This window comes from Camelus dromedarius, chromosome 31 (assembly GCF_036321535.1).
Source record: "Camelus dromedarius isolate mCamDro1 chromosome 31, mCamDro1.pat, whole genome shotgun sequence".
Taxonomy (NCBI): Eukaryota; Metazoa; Chordata; class Mammalia; order Artiodactyla; family Camelidae; genus Camelus; species Camelus dromedarius.
The window spans coordinates 24798099-24823554 of record NC_087466.1 but is presented as its reverse complement, the minus strand read 5'-3'; the positions used below and the strand labels follow the sequence as shown (position 1 = coordinate 24823554).

The 25456-nt window shown below is 48.4% G+C and overlaps 2 protein-coding genes across 2 annotated transcripts in view; one reads left to right on the top strand and one right to left on the bottom strand.

Annotated features, from left to right (window-relative positions):
- Window positions 1-375: 375 nt before the first annotated feature.
- PXMP2 (peroxisomal membrane protein 2) lies at window positions 376-11313 on the bottom strand. The gene is made up of 5 exons (XM_031442441.2): window positions 11118-11313; window positions 9492-9608; window positions 7277-7439; window positions 3860-3979; window positions 376-740 (listed from the first exon to the last, which is right to left on the bottom strand). The coding sequence occupies exons 1-5, from the start codon at window positions 11237-11239 to the stop codon at window positions 672-674; spliced, it is 591 nt and encodes a 196-aa protein (XP_031298301.1). The 5' UTR covers window positions 11240-11313; the 3' UTR covers window positions 376-671.
- Window positions 11314-11558: 245 nt separating this feature from the next.
- Window positions 11559-25456, top strand: part of POLE (DNA polymerase epsilon, catalytic subunit) — a 48323-nt gene continuing 34425 nt past the window's right edge. The window contains exons 1-16 of the mRNA XM_031442437.2: window positions 11559-11656; window positions 15932-16073; window positions 16638-16718; window positions 17139-17183; window positions 17336-17428; window positions 17738-17892; window positions 19009-19150; window positions 19276-19356; window positions 20099-20206; window positions 20509-20619; window positions 20875-20960; window positions 21120-21239; window positions 22653-22785; window positions 22878-22991; window positions 23100-23312; window positions 23601-23708. Of these exons, the coding sequence (XP_031298297.1) occupies window positions 11595-11656; window positions 15932-16073; window positions 16638-16718; window positions 17139-17183; window positions 17336-17428; window positions 17738-17892; window positions 19009-19150; window positions 19276-19356; window positions 20099-20206; window positions 20509-20619; window positions 20875-20960; window positions 21120-21239; window positions 22653-22785; window positions 22878-22991; window positions 23100-23312; window positions 23601-23708 (1794 nt within the window). The 5' untranslated portion in view covers window positions 11559-11594. The remainder of the gene's footprint in view (window positions 11657-15931; window positions 16074-16637; window positions 16719-17138; window positions 17184-17335; window positions 17429-17737; window positions 17893-19008; window positions 19151-19275; window positions 19357-20098; window positions 20207-20508; window positions 20620-20874; window positions 20961-21119; window positions 21240-22652; window positions 22786-22877; window positions 22992-23099; window positions 23313-23600; window positions 23709-25456) is intronic.

Sequence of the window (25456 nt, the reverse complement as noted above, 5' to 3'; positions counted from 1 at the left end):
TATATCACTCATATGTGGAATCTAAAAAAAAAAAAAAAGAAAGAAAAGAAAAAAAGAAGGCACTAATGAACTCATCTACAAAAGAAACAGACTCGCAGACATAGTAAATAATCTTATGGTTACCGGAGAAAGGGTGTGGGAAGGGATAAATTTGGGAGTTTTGAGATTTGCAAATGTTAACCACTAAATATAAAAATAGATTTAAAAAACCAAATTTTTTTCTGTACAGCACAGGGAACTATATTCAGTATCTTGTAATAATCTTTAATGAAAATGAATATATGCATATATACGCATGACTGGGACATCATGCTGTACGTCAGAAATTGACGTATTATAACTGACTATACTTCAATTAAAAAAAAAAATCACTGCTGAAAAAGCTATGTTACACTTTATTGTGATCCTAATTCAATCCAAGGTGACAGGTGAAATCATCTCAACTGAATTTTAAGTTTCTAGGGCAGCACCACTTGAGGACAGCTACTGCCTTGTTAAAACACAAGATTCTGACATTAAGAGATTTCTCTTTCTCCATCCATCATTTTAGGGCATCTTGAATCACATGATCTAGAGCCAGATCGGCTTGTTTCTGCTCTCTCACCCTGGGCAGGTGAGCATTTTCCCTGATGCACGTCATCAGCATGGCTGATGTTCTCTCCAAGTCATCTTCACTTCCCCAGAGAGGCCAGGTAGGCATACCAGAACAGAGCCACCACGTTGGCAAAAAGCACCCGGAACTGCCAGGAAGAACACAGACAGGCTTAAGTAAGGGCAGGCCCTGGGCACACTTATCAGGCACCAGTTCCCCAGGACAGAGCTCATCCACTAGTTAGTCCATCCACCAACTATTGTGTTTGCTGAGCCTTTACTTTGCACAGAGTACTGGGCTAGGACCCCAGCAGAGAAAGGTGAAGAGGACAGGCCCTGCCTAATTACGGGACGGTAGTGAGACAGGAGGGAAGGGGGCAGGGCACAGCCATTCAAGGAATGACAGCAATTAACAGCAAAACTGTGGAAGACTGAACTCCCAGTTGGCCTTGAGGATTGAGATGGCGGGAGGTTTGACTTCTAGTAGACCTTGAGCTTCCTTACATGCTCATTGTAACATATTAGCATGATAAATAACACGCCCACAGGCGCCATGACAGTCCCAAGGCTGACCACAAAAGGTCAAAGAGTGGGCCGAGCCCAATTCCTGGGAACCCCAGCCCCTTCCCCAGGGTTGTTGGAATAGTCCTCCCACTTGCAGGTGTGGGAAGCTACTGAGCCCATAAAAACTGGCAGCACCACGCCTCATGCCCGCCTCTCTCACTCCCTCGTCTTCGGAGACAGCCCGCACTCTGTCTATGGAGTGTGTACTTTTACTTTAATCTGAGCACCACACCTCATGGCCTTTCTCTTGCCTTTTGAAACAGCCTATACTCTATACAGTATGTCTCTCTCTAAATAAATCTACCTCTACTCAACTGTGGCTCGCTCTTGAATTCTTTCCTGCGTGAAGCCAAGGACCCACATCTGGGGTGGCATGTCCCAAGGGCTCCACTGAGACCCAGGACATGGCCCTCCTCATACCCCACCTCGGTTTTTCCTGCATCATCTCGGAAAATGGTCCTTTACTCAGCACTTCCTGGTTCAGCTTCTCTCATCTTAGGACCAGTTGTCATGCATGTGGCTTTAACCAGCCCCTCCCTGACAATTCCATGACCTTCCCTTCACGCTAGCCTGTCCTGTCCTGTCGATGATCTGATGCACCTCCCCCCACTTGAAATCCCCTTTAGTCAGTTACTGCGTCTCCTTGGCACATAAGCTCATGAAAGCGGCAGTCTGATCCAGCTCACTGAGCTCGGTAGCCCCAGAGTCTAGAGCAGCAGGTCATAAAGCAAGTGCTCAGTATTTGCTGAATAAACTCCCTGCCCCTTAAGAACTCGCCTGCAACCACTTAAAATAGTAGGCAAGTCTTTGGCCCCGCCCTGGCAGCCCTGCCCCTGAGCTCCTCAGGAGGGTGCAGTCTTCCAGCCTCTCCTCTCCGTCCACGGGCCCCTCCACAGCCCCAGCTGCTCTGTCTCCCCCGTCTTCTCTATTTCATTCTCTCTCATGTCTTAGAACCCATGGCTCATAGCTCTGGTTTCCTTACCTTCCTGTTCCTCCGCTGGACTCCCTGGAAAAACCTCCATCCTCCCTGTCTTCTAACCTCCCCCAGGCCTGTGCACATAAGGGTCTTTGGCTTCTGCTGGCTCCCCTGTCTCCAATCAGCTTCTCCTCCCATTCTCCACGATGCCAAGGTTACCACTTCTTCACTCCCCTCAAAATACCCATCCACCTCCTCTCCTCTCAGGCAGCCCCATCCCAACCCACCACCCTCCCAGAGGAAAGAGAAGGGGGTTCCCCAGTAAACAGCCTCCTCTCTTTAATCGTGGGGAAGAAGAGCCTTCCTTCTAGCCTGCCTCTGCTTATGCTCGAATCCTTTCCCCTCCTCTCATTAGGGGCAGCTCGTGAAATCTGCATAGAACATGGCCAACTTTCTCTTGGCTGCAAACACGTCTCCCCTGGCCCCATTCTGCCATTTCTCCTCACCTCTTCCCAAACTTCTGGGAGACTTCTTTAGACTTGCAGTTTATTTTCTACTTCCCCACCCACTCATCAGTTCCCAGCGATCTGGCTTCAGCCCCTGCTGAGCCACTGAAATTGTTCCTGGGAAGGTCGCTATTAAAGCCAATGGAGGAGGGTATAGCTCTGTGGTAGAGTGCATGCCTACCAGGCATGAGGTCCTGCCACCAAAAATAAACAAACCTAATTACCTCCCCCACCAAAAAAGTTTAAAAAATAAACAAGTAAAGCCAATGGAAATGAACTGATTTTTCTCTTAAATTTTTTTCCCCAGGTCTCTCTCTCTCTTCTCTCTAAAGCAGGCGGAAATCAGCCTGTATGAGCTAGTTCCAGGTAGGTTACTTAGATGCTGTGCAGAAAAAGGTTATCACAGTAGGCAGGAGGCTGTTTAGAGGCTGGTCCTTGGCTGGTGCTGGCGTCTGGGAACTTGGATTTCAGGAGGGTTCCCACCTTTCCTTACTGATAAGAATGGCTCCTTGGGCCTAGGCTCTTGCAAAAACCAGTGTGGGCTATGCGACCACCTGCCCTCTTTCGGAGTCTGGAACTGGTGCATGCAGAGAGAGGAGCCTAGGTGACCAGCCCCCTGATAAAACCCCTGGCAGAAACACCACAGGTGGCAGCATTTTGTGGGTGGCTTAGAGAGGGGCTGTGTGACCCTCAAGGGAGGCAGGCAGCCTAGGAAGCCTGCAAGGGGTTCCCAGGATCCAGTTGTAGGTCCTTGCTGCGTGGCTGTAAGTCTAGGCTGTGCGCCCTTGGAGCAAGTCTCTAACCCTGGCAGTGGTCCTCAGACCCAGATACAGAGGGGCTGTACTTGGTGTGCAGACAGTGGACAGTGCTGGGGCCTTCCACACCCGGGAGAGGAGGCGTGGCCTCACAGCAGGCGTTGGAAGTCAGCGCTAGTGACGCTCTGAAGCCGGCCTGGGACGGCCGCCCCGCCCCCACCCATGTGTGGCTCTGACGTCTCTACAGGTGAGGCTGCCCTCCCGCCCCCGTGGCCGCTGTGCAGCTTTGCGCGCGCTGGGCTGCAATCCGTGCGGCCGGGCCCTGGGAACCATCCATCCCTAGAAAGCCGAGCGCCGACCGGTACGAATGGGCAAAGCGCGGACCGTGGTGGGGGCCCCTCTAGGTCGCTCTGCCTCCCGGAATCCAGAACCTGAACGAGTTCGGGCGGCAAGGAAAGCCCCGGAGAGAGTCCGGGACTTGGGGTGACTTGGGGACTGGTGGGGAGGGTCTCTGGGGCCGGCCTTACCTGCAGAGGGACGTAGTTGATGTTGATAAACTGCACTGGGGTCCAGACTCGCCAGTTCGTCTGCAGCGCCGGCCAGAACCCGCTTTTCATCTTGGCAGCGAAGGCGGCCGCGTCCTTCCCCTGGAAAGGGGGGGAAAGGCAGACCTTGAGCGTCCCCACCGCCCCTCGGCCTGAACCGCGGCACCAGGCCGGACGGCCCCGAAGCCTAACACCTAAAACTGCAGATTTGGTTCCGCTTAGATGCAGGCGACGCACGCGTGTGCTTCACCAGCGGCGCAGCTGCGAGGAGCTAACCGTCAGGTAGGAAAACCAGCAGACCAGCCAGGCCGCGGCCCACCCCCCCCAGGAGCCCCGCTGATGCCGTGATCCCCCCAGAACTGCTGCTGCTTAAGGCTCACTGTCAGCTCCTTCCAGAATAATCTACAAAGTGGAGGCATTTCCAATCAAAGTGGACCCCGACAGATGGATTCTAAATGTCCCCTGTGCGGGAGAGTATAGCTCAGTGGTGGCGCATGTGCTTAGCATGCAGGAGGTCCTGGGTCCAACTCCCAGTACCTCCATTAAGAAATAAGTATATAAATAAGCCTAATTACCTCCCTCCAAAAGGCAATAAAAATAAATTAAATAAATAAATAAATCTAGTTACCTTCCCCCCTAAAACCCCAAACTTAATCCTTAAAAAAAATGGGATCATAAAAAAAAACACATAATACTAGAGGAAAGTATATGAGAATATTCCTATTATATTTGGGTTTATCAAAATGTACAAAATAAGAGTAGAAGAGGGGGGAGGGTATAGCTCAAGTGGTAGAGAGCATGCTTAGCACACACAAGGTCCTGAGTTCAATCCCCAGTACCTCCACCAAAACTAAAGAAGTAAACCTAATTACCTCCCCCCCTGAAAAGAAAACTGAAAATAAGTAAGAGTAGAAGAAAACATAGGAGAGTATTTCCATTATCTTCCTTTAAGGAAGTCTACAAAGGAAAAGAATGACAGATTTGAATGCATAAATTTTTTTAAACTCCTGTATGGAAAAAGACACTGTAACAAATTTTATTTAAAGAACTTAAATTTTTAAACTACATGCAAACATTTTAACTTTCTATGAAGTTAGAAGACAAACACCTAAAAAACAGGAAAAATATGTGCAACCATATTTGGCTAAGGATTTATGAATCCTTAATATATATAGACATACAAATCAGTAAGAAAAAAGGCAAACACTCTAATAGAAGCAAAGTTCACAGAACACAGATAAACATGTAAAAAGGTGTTTGGTCTCATAAATACACAGAAATTGAAATACGTTTCACCTGTCAGATTGCAAATTATTTAGAAGAAAAAAACAATCACAGTTGTCAGGAGTGTGGGGAAACAAACCTCACAGAGGAAAAAGCCGTAACAGTTAGGAGCTCTCTGGAGTCACAGAACCTGGGTCTGAATCCTAACTCCAGGACTCACAAGTTACAGGACCTTAGGCCAGTTATTTATCCCCTAAATTACAGAAGGCCTCAGCTTTCTCAGCTGTCAAGTGGGGCTGATGCCAAGCTCAAAGCCCGGAAGTACTGGCTGGAGCTTGGAACAAGGCAGGTGCTCAGTAAATGTCCACTGACGTTACTGTTCTGCAGCACCACAGCGAGGACACACAAGGACCCAAGAGGGATCCGTACACAAGAGGGACAGGCGCATGGTGGCATGCTTTGCAGTCTAACATGACATCTGGAATCACAAAACCTGATGCAGTAGCATCTGTAGTGTGCGCAGTATATATAGTGTGGTCCCATATGTGTCACTGACGTGGTGACTTTATGCACTTTGGTAACACTGGGGTTTTTTGGTTGGGTTATTATTTTGTTGTTGTTGCTAATGGAGGCACTGGGGATTGGACCCAAGATCTCGTGCACGCTAAGCATGCACTCTACCATTCACCTATACCCTCCACCCTTGGGTTTTTGTTTTTCAGTGAAAATATATTCCCTATTTGGAAGGAAAGAAAAAAGGAGAAACTGCTGTGGTACCCTCACTTCTAATATGGGCACGCTTTACTTTCTCCTACCTCTAATTGCCTAAGGATTTCCCAAACATACCTTTTAAACATCAGGAACTTACTAGCAATCGCAGTTAACTTTAAACATCTTTCCCACCTCTCCCTCTCCAGGGCCACTGCAGACAGCAAGGTGGGGGGATGTGTTTCTTGTAGTAACAAGAACTTGAGATGTGGTTTCAAAATAAAATCTGAATGAGAAGCCTTTACTTGCTGTGTTTGGTTGAGACAAATTACTACCAAGGCAGAAGACCCAGGTGAGGATGCCAGGGAGCGGGAGTGAGGCTGGGCACATCAGCATGGACATGCCTGGTATTCCAGATACTTGTGATGTTAAGTCTGTGCCTATGCGTTAACCTCTTCAGAGCACTTCTGAAGTCCAGGCCCTGAGCTAGCTAGCACAGGCTTCTGCAACGTCACGAGGGGCTGAAGCTTCGGCACCACAGGTCCCTCTGGCCACCTGGTGATGGCCCACTTACATCCACTTCTCAGTATCACGTTTTGTAATGTATAAAAAAAACTCCGTGGGACTATGAAGAAACCAATTATACTTAAGTACATCTATCAAAACATTCAGAAAACAATTTTATGACAGTATATGTGCTTCTTTTTTAAGCTTATTTTTTAATGTTTTTTTTTATTTTAGGGGGTAATTAGGTTTATTTCAATTTATTTTTTAACACCTTTATTGTGGTATGGTTCCTGTAAACTACATGTATTTCAGATGTACAATTTGATGAATTTTGATAGATGTATACACCCATGAAACCACCACAGGTTTATTTATTTTAAGCTTTTTTTGTTTTTGTTTTTGTTTTTATTTGAGGGGTAGACTAGGTAATTAGGTTATCTTTTTTTTTTTTTTGAGGGGGAGGTAATTGGGTTTGTTTATTTATTTTTGGAGGAGGTACTGAGGATTGAATCCAGGGCCTCTTGCATACTAAGCACGTGCTCTACCACTGAGCTATACCCTTATTTTAATGGTGGTACCTGGGATTGAACCTGGGACCTCATGCAAGCTAAGCACACATTCCACCACTGAGCTCTGCCCTCCCCCTGTGCTTCTTTATTAACATATTCAGTGATAAGACCTAACGGTCGATGTAAGGAGTGAGAAGCACAAATGATGCCCTGGGACACCTGTAACTGTGGACGTGTGATACGCAACTATCTGTGATTGCTACTGCAGGCCAACGGGCGCTGCTAATACGACCGTGCTTTGCTTCCGATGTGCACAGAGGAAAACGTGAAACTTCAGTTGGAGTGTAGTGACCGGTTCACAGATCCTCTGAACTCCAACCGCGGACGCCAGGTTAAGAACCCCTGTGCCCAGTGAAGGGCCGTCGTGCTAAGTGCTGTTGCAGAGACCAACCTCCAGGAAGTTCATGACGAGGAAGAACAGCAGCAGGAAGGCCGGTGCGAAGAGGAAGCGGTCCAGGAGCAGCCTCTTGACGCCCACCAAAGGGACCTCGGAGGGGATCCAGTGCTCCATGAAGACGAAGAAGAAGTGACTCAGTGGCCCTGTGAAGAAGAACCTGTGGCCCCAGAGTGGGGGTGAGCCAGCCTGCGTTCTCAGCACATGCCCTTCTTGGGTCCAGCTTCACCCCCAAACTCCAGACCCTGAACGATGCCTCCCTGGAGTCCCTCAGCACTGACCACACAGCTCTGGGTGGTCCTTCTAGAAAATATGCTTTCTATGAATCTGCCGCAAGCATTCTTTCTTCTGCCTCCGACAGATCAGGCTTGCTCCTGCCTATGGACCCGTTAGCTGTCACCTGGCTGGCTCCTTCTCAACACTGCTGGCTTGGAGAGTTGCTTCCTAGTTGTCCTGAATAGTGAGCCCACCTCTGTCCCAGCTGCTCCCTGTTCCAGGCTTCTTCAGCGCGTTTATCCCTGAACGTCACGGTCTGATTTGTTCAGTTGCACAGTACCCCCTTCACCCCTGGGAGTGACCTTCGCCGGACGGGCTAGTATCCGTCTGACAGCTGCCGTGACTGCAGTGCCTGGAACAGGGCCTGGCTCAGCGAGGTGCAAACGGATGCGTCCCTGGTGTCAGAGCGCTCCTCTTCTAAATTTTGGTTTTCTTATTTTTTGTGGGGGTAAGTAATGAGGTTTATTTATTTAATTTTTTAATGGAGGTATTAGGGATGGAACCCAGGACCTCCTGCATGCTAAGCACGTTCTCTACCACTGAGCTACATACACCCTTCCCCTCTAGAGCTTTTCATCAAACCCTCCCCGGTCATTATCAAGGCTGAAATCTGGCGCGGTGCCCCGGCTTGTCTGTATTGCTGCTATTCATTGCCAAGTGCCCAGAGTACTCAGAAGCGGACTGAACTCGGCCACCATGTCTCTTGGGATGGACGTAAGGCTCTATAAAATCCAGAATCAAAAGATGGGCAGGGGCTCAGGGGTCTTCCAGCTCGATGCAGAACATCTTTAAACAAGTGTTTCTCCCTTGTCTCTTCCCACCCTTTCCTGGAATGTTAAGTGGCTTAGAGCAGGGCTTCTCAGGAGGAAGAGAAGGGAGGTCTTTTTTTCCTTCTATTTTAATTTCTGGGTTTTTTTGGTGGGGGAGGTAATAAGGATTATTCACATATTTATTTATTTATTTATTTTTATTGGAGGTACTGGGGATTGAACCCAGGACCTCATGCATGCTAAGCATGTACTCTACCACTGAGTTATACCCTCCCTTCTGGAAGTCTTGAAGATGGTAACTGTGTTCGGATAAAGCCTCCCAGGTGATTCTGATACACTCTCCCTCTCCAGGGGGATTAGGATTTTAAGTACATCATAGAGGGAAGAGGGTATAACTTGGCGGTTAGAGTACATGCTTAGGATGCACAAGGGGATGAGCTCAGTCTCTAGTACATCCATTAAAATAACTAAATAAATAAACCTAATTACCTTCCCCCCAACCAAAAAAGAGGCAAAAAAAAAAAAATTATGGAAAAAGCTGTGATGACTGAAGTTAGCATGCTTACAAATACAAAACTGGTATTTGTAAATTGTGAATTTAAAAAAAAAAATCACTCTTGTTTTAAGAGACTTCAAAATAATCCCTCTACAAACATGATTGTTGTCCAGAGAACTTGGGGTGGATTTAGTTGGTAAACACCTGAATCTTTGTGCTTTTGCAATTCAAAAAGTGGTTCAGAAATGACTTCTTTCAGAAATACCTAAGTATTAAAAAAAGAAAAAAAGAAATACCCAAGTATTTCTTTTCCGGTTATTTATGCTATGAAAAATAACAACAGGAACTAACTGGCCATGTTTGGGTCTTTTTCCTCTTTCAGGGTCTTTGAGTCTTGAAGTCTGATTTGAGGTTCCAGTGGAGCTATCTGCCCTCAGGTCTCTCAGCCCAGTTAAGACGGTCACCCCCACCCATGCAATTCAAAGTAAAAACCAAATGCAACTATAAATTAAGTGAAGTTAACATTAACCACCACTCTTGATTTTTCCCATGATGACTTTAATGCTTTTTAAAAATTATTTTTCCAAATTAGATTATTCCAAGTCTTGATAGCCTAGCTTCGTCTGCACTTAGTCTGCTAGTGGGTAAACCAGCTCTTGATGGAACTCACCCAAAAATGGCGTATCTGAGAGGCCCACTGACATCGAGCTTTTGAGAGCAGTTCTCTTTTTTCTGCTTCTTCTCAATCATCTGGGCCAGGAAGTTCCCAAGGGCTGACAAAATGCCACTGTGAACAGAGAGGTATTCAGAAAACAGAAGCAACCTGCAGGCGGGCGTCTTTTCCTCCATGGAGTTAGCACAGTTCTAAGAATATGCTGGGGATGGGTGGAAACGAACCCCTATTAGAGCAGCCAAAATGGAAGGTCCCTACATCAAAAGGTGGAGACAGTAGAACTTAATACACACACAGGACTACAATATTTCCAATTGGTAGACTGTATCAGCGTCATATCCTGATTGTGATATTAAAATGTAATTTTGCAAAAGGTTACCAGAACATGATCTACAGACTGTATCCACACCAGTGTCCTGGTTGTGACATTGTTCTGCAGTTTCACAAAACACTGCCAGTGGGGGAAACTGGAGAAAGTATACAAGGGATCTCCCTGTATCATTTCTTACAACTGCACGTGAAACTACAATTATCACAATAAAATCTTCAAATAAAAAGGTGGAGACAAGCCCAGTTGCTCAAAGTCTTAGCCCATGGCTGGTTTCTGAGAAGCTAAGTTACAACATGCAAAATTCTTAGTAGGGGCAATAAGGACCTTCTTGATCCGATCCTTGGCTACTTCTTCCTCATCCTTTCCCTTACTCGCTGTTCATTTTCCCCAGTGACACAGACCTTCCTTCCACTCCTCCATTATTAGCTTGCTCCTCCCCCAGGACCTTTGCACCTGCTGTACCCGCTACCCAGAGAGCTTCTGCTTCTCTTCTCTGCATGGCCTGTTCCGCCCTTCTTTAGGCCTCTATTTAAATGTCACCTCCTCAGATAAAACCTCCCAGACCACTTTATCTGTGTTATATATTTAACTTCTTTCCCCCTAGTTCTTAAGAATGCAAGCTCCCTGAGGATGGGGACCTTAAGTACTTATCTTAATCCCTGCTAATGCTGCACACACAGGAATCTGCTGCACACATTTATGAAAGGTCGAATGAATAAAAGGGGACAAACATAAAACTGATTAGAAGTAATGAAGGGGGAGATGTTTTGTACTCCCAAAGGGCCGAGCTAACCGGCAGCACAGAGGCAGGGCGCTCTGTCTGAGTTCTCCCAAGAGCAAAGGGGCCGAAGACAACAAGCTTTAACACCTCCCACGCCGTCCAGCCTCCCCGCGCACCCTTCCTGAAGGCCATTCTAACCCTCACAACCAACTCAGCGACTAATGGGCCATAAGGCAGCAGCGACAGTAGCGCGGAGGCCGGGCCGGGGACAGGCTCCACTTCGGACGGACGGACGGATGTTACCTCCGGGGCAGCGGGACTGAAGGCCCAGCGGTCTGCACAGGCCCCTCCGCTCGCGCACTCCGTTAGTCTGGCTGCCGGGCTCGCGTTTTAGAGTCGCCCCAGAACCAGGTTCAGAACCGAACATACTGACCCGCACACTCAGAGCTTTCTGGCTAATCGAAGGTCTCTAGAGGGTGATTCTGACCCAGGGGGTTCCGCCTTTCACACAAACCCCCACGTGGGCCGCCCCCGCCCGGGCAAGTCCCCTCCGCGGCCGCTCCGCGCCGACCTGGTGGCCGCCTTGGTGAGCACCGGGTAGAGCCGCAGGAGGCGCAGGTACTGGGCGAGCGCCCGCCGCGAGAGCGCCCCGAACCGGGCCTCAGCCCGCAGCTTCGAGGCCGCCGGCGCCATCGCCTCTCGCGCGCCGCGCCCGCCGGGGGGACCGACCGTACTCCAGGCAGGCCGGGCGCAGGACTCGGGATGCCGCGCGCGGGGCGGGGACGGCCAGCCATTTCCCGCCCCGCCGAGGCCCGCAAGATCACCGGAGACAGACCCCGCGGTGCGGGTCACGCGCCTCCGCGCACTTTTCCGAGAGTCCCTAACGGGCCACCTCCCCTAGAGCGCAGGCGGCGATTGGAGCTGGGCGGGGCGGGGCTCGACCGGTCTCCTGATTGGGCGGCGGGGCGCTTCCGGTCTCTCGCGAGAGCTGGTGGGAGCGCGCCAAATTTCTCAGGAGAGGCGGCGGCGGCGGCGCGGACTCGGCGCGATGGTTCTGAGAAACACCGGGCGGCGGCGCGCGGAGCCGGGCGCGGACGGTGAGGCCAGCCGGTGAGGGGCGGCCCAGCCTCCCGGGCGGACGGGCGGGCTCGGCGCCCCTTCCTTTCCGCGAGGGCGGCGCGGGAGCGCTCCCCTCGGCTGCGTGACTCGGGCTCCCGTCTGGGAGTTGGGGCGTGTGTCCGCCGCCGCCCCTTCCCCTTCGTCCCCGTCAGCTCGCCCGCGAGGTGTCGAGGCCGTCCGCGGGCCCCGCCGAGGCGGCTGCGGGAGGAGGCGCCTGGGAAAGGGGCAGCTCGGGGCGGAGCGGCGCGCGGGCGTGGTTTCCTTTACACCTGAGCGCCTTCGGTCCGCAGCGCCGCGCGCACCGTAGGGCCCGCGGACTGAAGGCTCGGTGCCCGCCGTCTCCGCTGCAGCGGTGCGCGTTTTATACTCGAACTGGGGCCTTAGGAGGTGCCCGGGACGTGGTGCTGGTGGTGGTAACGGGCGAGGGCGCGTGGGTGTGCGTCAGGTCCTCTGGGAAACGGGGTGCTCGCCGTCCCCTTAGAAGGGGCGGTGTGGGTGAGAGAGGATGCGCCTCGACCGGGTGTCTCGTAGTAGCAAGCAGCGTCCGTGGGAGTCATCTTCGTTATTGGTGCCTCCATTTTTCAGATTATGCACCGTCACGGGGTGAAAAGTGCCGTTATGCTGCGGGATTAGGACATAAATATCTGGGCGGGGGGCATTAGTCTGCCTGCAACAGGTGATTATAATCTGTGAAAAGTAAGGATTCTAATCTTGAAATAGGTCATTCTGCTCTTCAAGTCGAAGTGACCTAAGGAATGTTCTTCAGGCAAAGGAAGAATTTTTCTTAAGCAATTCTCTGTCCACTTCTGTTTATAAATTAGTAACTGGTGAAACATGTTATAGTAATTAAAGACATGAATTCTGCACAGGTTTGGTTCAAGTCTTTTTCTCCCTTTGTTTTGTATATTTAGCTTTAGAGTGTTCCCTTTTTTTTCTCTCTCATTAAAAACAAACAGCTGTAGGGGGAGGGTACAGCTCAGTGGAAGAGCGCGTGCCTAGGATGCAGAGTCCTGGGTTCAATTCACCTCTTTGAAAAATAAAACTAAGTAAAATTACCTCCCTCTCAATTAAAAAAAAAATAACAGCTGTGATGGACATCTCTAGGTGAAAATTACTTCCTGCACATCAGTTTCCTTGGCATATATTCTTAGAAGTGGAATTGCAAGTTAAAATGATAGGACATTGTCTTTAGAAACACTCACTTTTTGGAGAAATCTGTTAGTGGTCGGAGATGGAATGGTCATCTAATGTCGTCAAGAGTTGTGGGATCCCAGGAACCTGGCACCATGTAGCAAGAAGCTAGAATCAGATGCTGGCAGACGAGAGGTGATGGAAGGGAGGGGATGAATATCCAAGAATAGTGGGGGAGAGAATGTCTCCAAGACCTGGAGTACTCACCACATTGCCTTGTTGTTTGCCAGAGCATGCCAACAGTTTTTAGGGAGACACTGCTCAGGAGAACAGTCTAGCAAGAATGAGAACTGGTGTAGATACATATGCCTGTGGGGGTGGGGGGGACGCTGGCTGGTGGGAATCTGCTTGTTTCTGCATAGGAAATATATATTTACCTTCTCCACCTGCCCCCTCCCACTTGCTTATCAGTACCACTCTAGACAAGTACGTATTTTCTCTGCTCTTTGGTTTATAAAGTAGCTCATTTATTTACATTAAGACAAAAAGGCATAGATATTTATTCTTAGCTGTACATTTTTGAGGAGTGGAGAGTACACTTGGCTTAGCTAATAAATAGGCTTTCTTGCCAAAATATACAGGGTTCAGAATCTCAGAACTGCAGTTTAAAGAAGAAAGTAGCATTTAAGTTGGAATGCTAATAAAAGAATTGTTCTGTTTGGAAGACAGGTAAACCATGATTAGTCTGGTCTATCTAGATGGGATCGCACTTGTGGAGTTAAAGATTGTGAGCAATTTGGGATTATCCTAGTCTCTGAACTCAGAACAGGTTTGGATAGTTCTGTTGATGAAAAGTCTTTATCAAGTACTTAATTTAAGGTTTATGATTAAATCTGTGTGAAGAGTTATTTACAAAATCCTAATCAGAAAAAGGCTTGGGAAGTTTGAGGCAGATGTACTGATGTTGTAGAGCTGAGAAGTGATTTTCTTTGTCAGTTGAGATACTTCCTCTCACACAGAACAATATTACATCCCCATTTTTATCCCATTGTATGTGGTTCTACTGACATTCAGGCTCAGGCATCCCAGAAGATATATCATGTTTTTAAGGTACAGTTTATTCTGTTGCAACAGGTGTTTCTATAACCCCGGTTTGCTCATATGCAGTTGGTAAGCAGGAGGACAATTCAGTAAAACGTGGAGATGGTGTTGGTTTAGTTAGTTTTCCCTAGGCAAGGGGATAGGAATAGAGGAGTAAAATTACAGTCCTCTGGAGAAAAGGGAAAGCTCTTGGCTGGAGTGTTGCAAGGTATGTGCCGTGTTGGCTCTGCTTGAAGAAAATTTCATATGAGCAACGGTACCAAGGTGGAATAAAGATCACACATAACTTAAAAAAAAAAATCATCAGAGAGGTGTAACCCCCTTGCACAAATCTCAGGTGGCAGGCTACATTTTTCTCCTGTACTCAGCAGTCATAAACAAAGATCTCTGCTCTCTTGTGCATTTAAAATAGATATTTCCATAAAAACATGGTTAGTGACTTTACTGTACAGAAAATAAAGCTACCTTTCAATGTTGATAAACCAAGTAGGAGAAAATGGCTTAGCGTGGATCACTGCCTTTTCTGAACACTCATGCCTGGGGCTGGACTGTGCATCCCAACACACTGCAGACATCCTTGTTTCACTTTCCCCAATGTTCTGTGACCACCTCAGTGGTTGTACCAGTGCTGTGCTTTATTTACATGGGCCTTGCGCAAGGTAGTACCTGTAAAGTGTTCAGTAAGTATTTTTCCAACTCAAATTACAAGACTTGAAAACCCAGATGAATTCGTTCATTCACGTTATTTCAAAATAACTCTGACAGTACAGAATTTTACCTTGTAGATAACAAAAAGCGGAGAATCCCTTGTTTCTATTGATCTTTAATAAGTACCACAAATACTAATTATCAGACACCCATTCAACAAAGAATCCTATCTGCACATCATTTGCATCCTGCCAGAACTAGAATCCAAAATAACATGGTCATTCTTTTTTAATACATTGTACCATGCTGCCAACTTTGCATTTTTCAAAGTGCTTTTATGTTCATTGTCTCTTATAATATGCATGAAAATCTTGTGTGGTAGATATTGTTAATTCCATTTTAGCAAGAAAGTAATAATTTGGGAACTAACATTTAACAAATAAATAATGAAACAACTGTTATTTTGAGATAAGGGTAGATTCTTATGCAGTTGTAAGAAATTATACAGAGTTCTCTTAACCCAGTTTCCCCCAATTATAACATATTGCATCATTCAAGCACACTGTCACAACAGGAAGTTGACATCGGTACAGTACAGTGCATGTACACTTGTGTTTGTGTGTGTGTTTAGTTATGTGCATATTGTATATTCATGACCACCACTGCCAGAACCAAGGTGCAGAACAGTTCTGTCCTAGGGGTCCTTCCTGCTACCTTTTTATAGCCACAGCCACCTCCATCCCTCCCTTCCCCCATCCATGGCGGCTACTTATCTGTTCTCCATCTCTTATTTTGTTATTTTAATAATGCTATATAAGTGGAATAAAGTGTGTAATTTGGGGGTGTGGCCTTTTTCACTCAGCATAATTCCCTTGAGACCCATCCGAGTTATTGCATGTTATCTATAAGTTTGTTCCTTTTTATCGATGAACTGTTTCCATGGGGTGGGTATAACGCAGGGTAACTAACTATTCACCTGTTGAAGACTATCTAGGTTGTTTTCCACTTTTTGGCTGTAATGAACAAAGCTGCTATGAATGTTCACATGCAAGTTTTTGTATAAATGTGTTTTCTTTTCTCTGGGATAAATGCCTAGAATTGCAATACTGGACTTTGGGCATTTTTAATATCCCATGAGGCAGTAGCGTCCAGCCAAGATTGTTTTAAATCAGTGTTCCGGTTACAGAGTTGAACAATTTCTGAGGGTCCTGCCCCAGTCAAATTTTTCCTATGAGTCTTGTTACCTTAATGAGCTCTTTTGCCAAACGTGAGGTTTTTCATGGACGCTCCTACCCTGTCACACCTAAAATGCTTATACTGAACTGAGGGTTGTAGGACTGGGTAGTGTCATGAGCAGCGAAGACTGGACTTCCTCCTCTCTCTCAGGGACGATGGCCCCTCTTCCTCAGTCTCGGCACTCAAACGCCTGGAGCGCAGTCAGTGGACGGATAAGATGGACATGCGGTTTGGTTTTGAGAGACTCAAAGAGCCTGGTGAGAAGACAGGCTGGCTGATCAACATGCACCCTGTAAGCACCAGTGCTTATCCTCCGTCTTCCCCACTCGGGAGGGTGGCTGCACCCCCTTGTGAATGACCCCTGGTGGGAACTGGTTGTCTGGGCCATGCAGGTGGAGGTGGGGTTGTTTGTAGTTCTACTTTCCTCTTTAACTGCTTTGAGCCCTCTTGCGGGCCGCTGGGAAGACTAAGGTGAAGGGCATCCCTGTAACCCATGAGAATAAAGCTTTCAAAGATGAGGGGGAGGCAGAGAAATTCCCATTCGGAGGCTGTTGTGATGAAGTTCTTGTGAATGGGTCTGGTAGTATTTAGGCAAAGGTGGAAGAAGGTTTTGTTTTGTTTTAATTAGAAAAAATTTTCAGGTGGGGAGGTAATTAGGTTTTATTTATTTTTAGAGGAGGTACTGGGGATTGAACCCAGGACCTAGTGCATGCTAAGCATGCCCTCTCTCACTTGAGCTATACCTCCCCCATCCCCCCCCCTTTTTTTTAAGTGCTCAGTTTCCCAGAGAAGGAGGAAAGTCTCTTGTGCTGTATAGAGGATAACCTTGTGCCCATGTTGACTGATTCTCTTGTAGACTGAGATTTTAGATGAAGATAAGCGCTTAGTTAGTGCGGTGGATTACTACTTTATTCAAGATGATGGGAGCAGGTTTAAGGTAAGCTCTTGAACCCCAGGAAGCTAAAACCACTCAGCGATGAGGCATAGCTGTGCCCCAGATGACAAGTGTTCTTTTAGCTCTGCAGCTGTGAGGAGGGGCGGGAGGTTTCTAGTGTGCAGTTACCCAGAGCCCATCGGGAACATGGGCCCCTGGGAGCCACATTAATCACCATTTAAGATGTCCTAAGAGAATCTGGCTTGGAAAGACTAAAAGATGAGCAGTGTTGTATCTCTTAGACTCCTGCCTCTGTGATACGTGCAGGTCCTAATTTTGTATTGCATCATCTGTCTTAAGGTATGGCAAGGTCAAGAACGCGTTGGGTCTAGGCTGCTCACAGATATAACAGCAAACAGCCTGTCTTCATTTTTCTCCCTTTTTTCTTTCTCATCACCCCTGAACGGGTTGTGACTCCTGCAGGTGGCCTTGCCCTACAAGCCATATTTCTACGTTGCAACCAGAAAGGTAAGTCTGTGGTTAATGGCATCACGTCAGACCAGCTGTGCCTTGTTCTGTAGGGGCTTCGGCACTGGAGGTAAAGAGGCTGCTAGAAAAGCAGACAAGGAATGAAATAGATTTTACTAACAAAAAATCCTTTCATTCTAACCCTGATTTAGGGTTGCGAGCGAGAAGTTTCATCTTTTCTCTCCAAGAAGTTTCAGGGTAAAATTGCGAAAGTAGAGACTGTCCCCAAAGAGGATCTGGACCTGGTGAGTATCATCCAGCCCTTTCAGGGTAAATGAGGTTGGGTCCAGCCTGCCCTGGGGCAAGATGGGAAGAGAACAAGTTCAGCACCCGTGGGGGGTACAGGTGATGGGGCTTTGGTGACCTTCCTACATCCTCTTAGAGAACTCTTGTGGCATAGTTGGTGCCACGTGCAGAGTTGGACAAGGTCCTTTGGAGTTGCCAAATTTTCAACTCATTTATTTACCTTTGAAATATTCTCTTTTATTTCCTCTCCCCAATTAAGTATTTTTTTTTTCTGTTGAACTCATGAGCACCATCTCTTCACTCTGTAGCCAAATCACTTGGTGGGTTTGAAGCGAAATTACATTAAGCTGTCCTTCAACACTGTGGAGGACCTTGTCAAAGTGAGGAAGGAGATCTCCCCTGCTGTGAAGAAAAACCGGGAGCAGAGCCATGCCAGCGATGCATACACGGCTATGCTCTCCAGGTAAGCGTCACTCACATAAGCAGAAGAGCCAATCAGTCCACAAGGACTGTTTCCCATTTTTCCTTAGTTGACAAGATAGATAGGAGGCGGGAAAACAGCAATAAGACTACTTTAATGACCGGCTCCATTCAGTGTGGAAACATTTCTGAGCAATTAGGTAGACTTTCCTGTGTGTTCCATTTGTGTTAAATATATGGTGGCTTCCTAGGTTATGTTTTAGTTGTCCTCCTTTACTCACACAGGAGTTAGATTTGCACCTCCAAATTGAGGTGCACATCTTCTCCAGAGGACACTGGGTATCATACAGAGAAGTTTAAACACAGGATACCAAACACTGCTCATTAAATGTATAGACATCAGCAGTAACAGGAAATGGGGTGAGAGATTAAGAAGAAATCTTGCCTAATTAAACGTTATGATGACTTCAGAAGAACTCATTGTATCCTCTGACAAAAGAAGATCAATTTGGGACCCTGTACATTTCTGCAAACCCCATGCCCCCTGCCAGTGGCCCATTAGTTACTATTGAGAATATTTCGAGTTTTAACCAGAGACCAAATAAAGCCTGAGCCTTCTCTAAAACTCATTCTTTTTTTCCCCCCTTAATACTCTATTTAGCATTTGGAAGCTTAGTGGGCAAATATTGGAGTGAATGTTCTAGGGACAGTGATTTCTCAGTTGGATATAAGAATCACTGTGAATCAGAAATAGTTACTATTTACCAGTCACTTCACCATGCAGAGAGCTTTGTCACTATTACCGACAACACTCTTGCAGGTGGGGCTGTTACTGTCATCCTTTTCTTGATGAAGAAACAAGTTCAGTGAGAGTGGGTCACATCTGTAGACATGCCTCCCAAGTAACTTCTTTGCTCTTTTAATTGGGGTGTAACTTACATCCTATAAAGTGCACCTCCTGAGTGTACTGAATTTCCTGTGTCTGTGGCCTGCTGCTTGGTGGAGTATGGGTCATCCAAGGTCATTCCTTAAGAAGAACCTGTCCTGATCATCTCAGCCACCTTGATTTACTTCTTGTGTTTACAGTGTGCGGACGCTGGTCTTCCCACTCCAGCCACTAGAAGAGTGTAGTTAAAGAAGCCGCTCTCTAATTTTGCAGTGTTCTACAAGGGGGCAGTGTGATTACTGATGAAGAGGAAGCCTCTAAGAAGATTGCTGACCAGTCAGACAACATTGTAGACTTGCGAGAGTACGATGTGCCCTACCACATCCGCCTCTCTATCGACCTGAAGATCCACGTGGTGAGTGGGCCATTGCACTTGAACAGCTCCTGGCGGCCGGGGTGATACTGAAGGGTGGAGCCGCAGAGACGTGGACCTTGCTGGCCAACGTGGGACCTTTGGTTAATGCACTGCTTGTCCTGCAGGCTCACTGGTACAATGTCAGATACCGAGGAAATGCCTTTCCTGTGGAAATTACCCGCCGAGATGACCTCGTTGAACGACCTGTGAGTACCTCTTGCATTTCCACCATCATGAATTTTCCAGTTGTTTCTGGGAGTATCTAATTCAGTGCTGAAAAGTGACTTTGATCCAGAAATTTGTTTGCTGCTTTTTCCTCAGATACTTTCTTAAAAGAATCATGTTGTATTTCTTTTCATCAATTTCTGGCCTGACAGTGTAATTTCACTTTGCACGTATGCATCATCGTGTGACGTCAGTATCTGAGCGAGGCTGGATCTGAACGTTGGAGGGAAAGCTCTCTGACTTCCATTTTGGGTGGTTAATAGCAAAGTGACACATTGAGAAATGGATTTACAAGTGGTTCAGAGACAGCTTTGTGATCTTGGGAAAGTCTGTACTCTGTTTTCCCCCATCCAAAATGAAGATGTCGGCTCTGTACTAGTCTCCTGTCGTGGGTATCATAGAGGTCTAAATGAGGTAATGCATTTTCAAGAGCTTTGAGACTCATGCATTCTATAATTCTAGACTTTTCCTGTGAACAGCTGCTCTAGCCTTTTCTCACATGTGTAAGTTTTTGTATCATCATAGTGTCCTTGACATAGGTCAGTCAGTCTCAAGATGCCTGTTTAGTTTAACTTCTTCCCGAGCCTTCCTCTGCAGCAGCTTGACCCTTGCTTGTAGTAACTGGTGGTAGAGGTGGAGGTGGTAGCTGTCGAGAGGACCACCAGGGTATCTGGAGCTCGGCTTGATTTGTGGCCTACTTAACGCTGCATTTCGTCCCTCCAGGACCCTGTGGTTTTAGCATTTGACATTGAGACGACCAAATTGCCCCTCAAGTTTCCCGACGCTGAGACTGACCAGATTATGATGATTTCCTATATGATTGATGGTCAGGTGAGTGGTGCCTTCTGGGAGGTAAGCTCCCTGTGAACAGGGACCATATCTGGTCCCCAAACCAGAACAGTGTCCAGCCCATGGTTAGTATTTTTTGGTGAATTAGCTGTCTGACATTCAGCCATGCTCTGCCTTCCAGTGGAAATCTGAGGGTTAGGGAGCACATCTGTTCTTGGGAAAGCTACAGAAGGTGCCTCTGAGATGCTGCAGAGATTTTGTGGCCAGAGTCTCGGCTGCGTGTGGAGAGGTGTGTCTTCGGCTTTGTGTCTGTAACTCGTGCTGACTGCTAATGAACTTTCCAGGGCTACCTCATCACCAACAGGGAGATCGTCTCAGAAGACATAGAGGATTTCGAGTTCACCCCCAAGCCAGAATACGAAGGGCCCTTCTGTGTCTTCAATGAGCCTGATGAGGTAGCAATGTCATGGGAAACTGCCTGTGTTTGGGGTAGAATGGGAGGAGGAGGCTTGGTGACCCCTTGTCACAGCAGCAGCTGGACTCGGTTCCTAGTGGCTGGTTCCTCATTCCTGTGGAGGCCCAGTGTGGGTGGTGGGTGAAAGTGAAGGGCTGGTGTGAGGTGGCTGCTCCTCAGCTTCGGAGAAACACTTGCAGGCAGCTTGAGGAAGAGTAAAAGCAACCCTCTGACTACTAAGATTTGTTGAATTCAGGTTCATCTACTCCAGAGATGGTTCGAACATGTCCAGGAGACCAAACCCACCATCGTGGTCACCTATAACGGGGACTTCTTTGACTGGTGAGTTGGGGGGTTGGGGAGAGGAGCACCAGGTGGCATGGATGGGTCCTCATTCCGTCTGAGAGGAGATGGGGTGAGATGTCCTCTGGGCAGTCTTCCCCGTCTCTGAGGGAACTGAGACTCACTGCCCCATGTGCTTGTCCATCCTCTGACCCTCAGGCCATTTGTGGAGGCCAGAGCAGCAGTCCACGGACTGAGCATGTACCAGGAGATAGGGTTCCAGAAGGACAGCCAGGGGGAGTACAAGGCACCCCAGTGCATCCACATGGACTGTCTCAGGTAGGCCCTGCAGCTCACCTAACGGCTTGTCGCAGTGTCTTGTGAGGGCTTTTCTGTGAGTGAGATCCAAGGCTTCCTTCTCGTTCATGCTGATTCTATCCACACTCTCTTGAGGAAGAAAGGTGGATTCCAAGAAGCAGCTCACCTGAGAGGACAGTGCCTACTGGCTCTGCCCAGGCCCAGGGAGATGTCTTTCATCACTTGTTCATCATTCAGTCAGTCAGCACACACATGCTGAGCATTGGCCCTTGGGGTGTGGAGGCCACACCAGGGAGAAAGGCCTGGTGGAGTGAGGTCCAGTGCTTTGGGAGCTCGTGGGGGTGCCTGGCCCAGTGGGAGCTGGGCTGTCTCCTAAAGGACAAGCACAGTACCCAGACAGGCTGGGATGTCCAGGCTGAGGACAAGTATGCAAGGCAGCCCTGAGTGCTGAGAAGGGAAGGCTGGGGAGGTGGGAGGTCTCACGGCCTTTCTGTGCCCTGTGGAGAGGTGGGTTTTATCTTGGTTGATTCATTTTTCCCTTTAGCCTGGCGTTATGGAGCATGGATTGAAGGAATGGGCTGGGTCATAATGTGGACAGGAGTGGAGAAGCGAGGACTTGGGGATCTATAGATTTGGGGACAGAGGGCCAAGAGGCACGGGGGCACTAGTCCTCAGGATTTGAGGTGGGCTCCTCGGGGAATAGGGCAGAGCTCAGGTTCAAAGTAGAAGCAGGCTTGGGAGCCCCATCCACATGGAGGACCCGGGGACTGTGGGGCATGTAAAAGAAACAGAGTTGAAGGATACTCAAGAAGAGAAGTAAAGAGAGGTGGGGGCCTTCAGTGGAGGCAGCAGTGCCAGGGAGGCCACAGTGGGGCATTTCTGGGGGAGAGGATGGCCTGTAGGGCAGAGATGCCAAAGAAGGTGCAATTAGATGGTGCCAGTAGGAAGCTGTGTGTCCTAGAGGGACAGTGACAATGGTGTCAGTCGTGGGGCTGAGTCTTGGGGAGGAAGTGGAGGTGGGCATGGGGTGGCCTTGAGCACTTCCTTGCTGAGGAGGTCCTGTAAGAGGAGGGGAGAGCAGGGTGGACCCTGGCAGCACCCATAGGGGACCAGCTGTGGAGGGATCTGGACGGCCAGAGGATTAGGGTCCTGCCTGCTCACCTCTGACTTTCCCTGTGAGGGTGAGAAGGAAGGCCAAGGGGTTCAGAGGACTGGCTCTGGCATCTCCTTGTATTTGTGAGTGCGTCTGTGAAGTTACCTGGTTCTAGGTGAAAGATTTTCTTAAGGGACCTGTACCACATGAGGTCTTGGAGATCTTTGGGGTCCCCGTTAGGACCCCACATCCTCCTGAGGTGTGTGCAGCTTTGTCCCCTCTCACAGGCTCCTGGCTTCATCTCACTCATTTCTGGCTTTTCCTGTCTCTCACATTCCCAGGTGGGTAAAAAGGGACAGTTACCTTCCTGTGGGCAGCCACAACCTCAAGGCAGCTGCCAAAGCGAAGCTGGGCTATGACCCCGTGGAACTGGACCCCGAAGACATGTGTAGGATGGCCACCGAGCAGCCCCAGGCACGTGCGCTGCCTTGATGAGTTCACCCTTGGTAGGGATGTGGGGGCCACTGGGAAGTCGTCGACCTCACTCACCCGTGTTCTCTCCTCAGACGCTGGCCACTTACTCTGTGTCGGACGCGGTGGCCACATACTACCTGTACATGAAGTACGTCCACCCCTTTATATTCGCCCTCTGCACCATCATCCCCATGGAGCCTGATGAGGTCAGTGCCTCCCCTGGCCCACTTCTGCTGGGGGCAGTCCCAGGCGGCTGATCACACTTGGCCACTGGAGGCTGGGGTTTGGCTCAAAGCCTGGCGTCTCCCCTGCAGGTGTTGCGGAAGGGCTCCGGAACGCTGTGTGAGGCCCTGCTGATGGTGCAGGCCTTCCACGCCAACATCATCTTCCCCAACAAGCAGGAGCAGGAGTTCAACAAACTGACAGATGATGGCCACGTGCTGGATGCAGAGACCTACGTGGGGGGCCATGTGGAGGCCCTGGAGTCGGGCGTGTTCCGCAGTGACATCCCCTGTCGGTTCCGGATGGTGCGCACGCCCCACCCCCCCCGCCCCACCCTGAGTCTCCTGAGGCTGGGCCTCTTCCCTTGAGTGCTGTGTAGGACCCAGGAGGGACCAGCCCCAGGGGCCGACGAGTAGCCCTTACCCTGGGCTCCCCCTACATCCTCTGTCTGGCCGCCCTTGTCCAGGGCACTGCAGGGCAAGCACTTGGCTCCTTCTGGAGCATCCTCTCTGTAGCCTCCCCCTGAGGCAGGTTAGTTGGTGCGAGGGTGTTTTCCTGTCTTACCCACGCTCTCTTTTGGTTGTTTGCATTAGAATCCTGCCGCTTTTGACTTCTTGCTGCAGCGGGTGGAGAAGACCATGCGTCATGCCATTGAGGAAGAGGAGAAGGTGCCCATGGAGCAGGTCACCAACTTCCAAGAGGTAACGCTCTGGGGGTGGGGTTAGGAGAAACAGTCTGTTCACATGCCTTGCCTTGTAGACTGGCACCTATTGTGTGGTGGTGCTTGGGCACTGAGACAGGACACAGGGTCTCGTCTGGTCTAGTAGGACAGGGCAGTCGCCTGGTCACAGTGGATGAGCCAGCTTAGCGGGGTGGGAAAATTTCAGAGAGGCAGTGGGCCCTTGAGCTGGCTCTCAGGACACAGTGGTGGGCAGATATGAGAGAGGGGAAGGCAAGTGAAGGGTTCCAGGCCAGCTCATTTGAGCTTTATTTTGTAGGCAGTGAGGAGACTTTGGAGGGTTACCCCCACCACCGTTGGAGGTTTTTTTATTTATTGTTAAGAAGACTTTAAAAATGGTGACAGAAGTTCTTTCAAATTACAGGGTAGAATGTAGTGACTGTAAAGTCCATCACATAATGGTTTAGAAAGTGCCATTTCCAAAGTGTCTCACATGACTGGAGGCCCCAGGCACCTCCTGCGTTGCTGGTCCTGTTCCTTTGAGTGTGGCACATCTTTGGTCTCAGTCAGGCCCTGCTCCACACTTTGGCATGTTCCGTTACTCCAGTGGTTTGTGGTTTTTACCAGTTCCAGAACTGATTTCAAGACACGCCTTGTAATAGATTCAGCAGGCAAAATTGAAACAAGAACATGTGCACACACTCCGCTAATTGTGAAGTGCTGTACAGCTGTTGTCAGCTACAGCTGTCATGCACTTCGGGAACTCTCTACAAACCAACGTGGGAAGAAGGAAGTCTGGCTGAATAACAAATGGGGTTGAAGAACAACTTGGAAGGAACAAAGCTACTTCTCTCGAGTCTAAGAAACAATAAAATGAGTGAGGAGTGAGGTGAAAGGTGTGCTAATTAATTAATTAAAGGGTCTCCAGACACCTTAGGGAATCCAGACGTGAACTCTTTCTAGATGACAGGAAATGTGTCTTGGTAGCTGTCTCCAGAAAGTGTTCTCTACGGGCCGGCCAGGGTCTTTAGGGGAAGGGCAACGGTTTCACCTGTTTGTTCCTAGCTATCATCCCAGCGGTGGGTGGTGGCAGTTGGTGGGAGGTATCAGCAGGGGGCACACGGCGTCTGGTTTGCCCAGGGGTCGTCTGTCCCCTGTCCTCCCAGCCTTCCTCCCTGTCCCTTCCCGAGCAGCATTTCAGAACATGCCTTGGAGTGGAGAAGGATGGGGGATTGTTCTCCCAGTGGTTCTTTTGCCTAAAACTCAGTTAGAATCAAGTCTTGTCTGGTATTTCCTGTTCTACTTGCTAGATAATCCTTTTAGTCATTCTTTTCTTCACAATTTCAGTTTGACTACTTTGGAGGGCTTTAAGGAATTTTTTTTAATACTAAGGGGAATTTTACATACAAGTAATTTTGTAAAATGAATTTACCAAGTTTAATGTATTCTCTCCTGATTAATTTTTTTTCTGGTTAATTTTTGCATAATTTAAGTGTTTTCTAGTTTATTCTTAAATGTCTAAAGCAGAGTTTGGCAAACCATGGCACAGGAGGCCTGTTTTTGTACAGCCAGCAAGCTAAGAATGGCTTTTGTATTTTTTAAATGCGGTAGAGAAAGAATATGTGATAGACTGTGGTCATAGAACCTGAAGTATTGGTTACCTGATCCTTTACAGAGGTTTGCTGAACCCACATCTAAAGTTGTTTTTTTTTTTTTTGATTTTTTTTTGACCAACTTGTCTAAGAATGCCGGTGTATTAAATTAAATGAT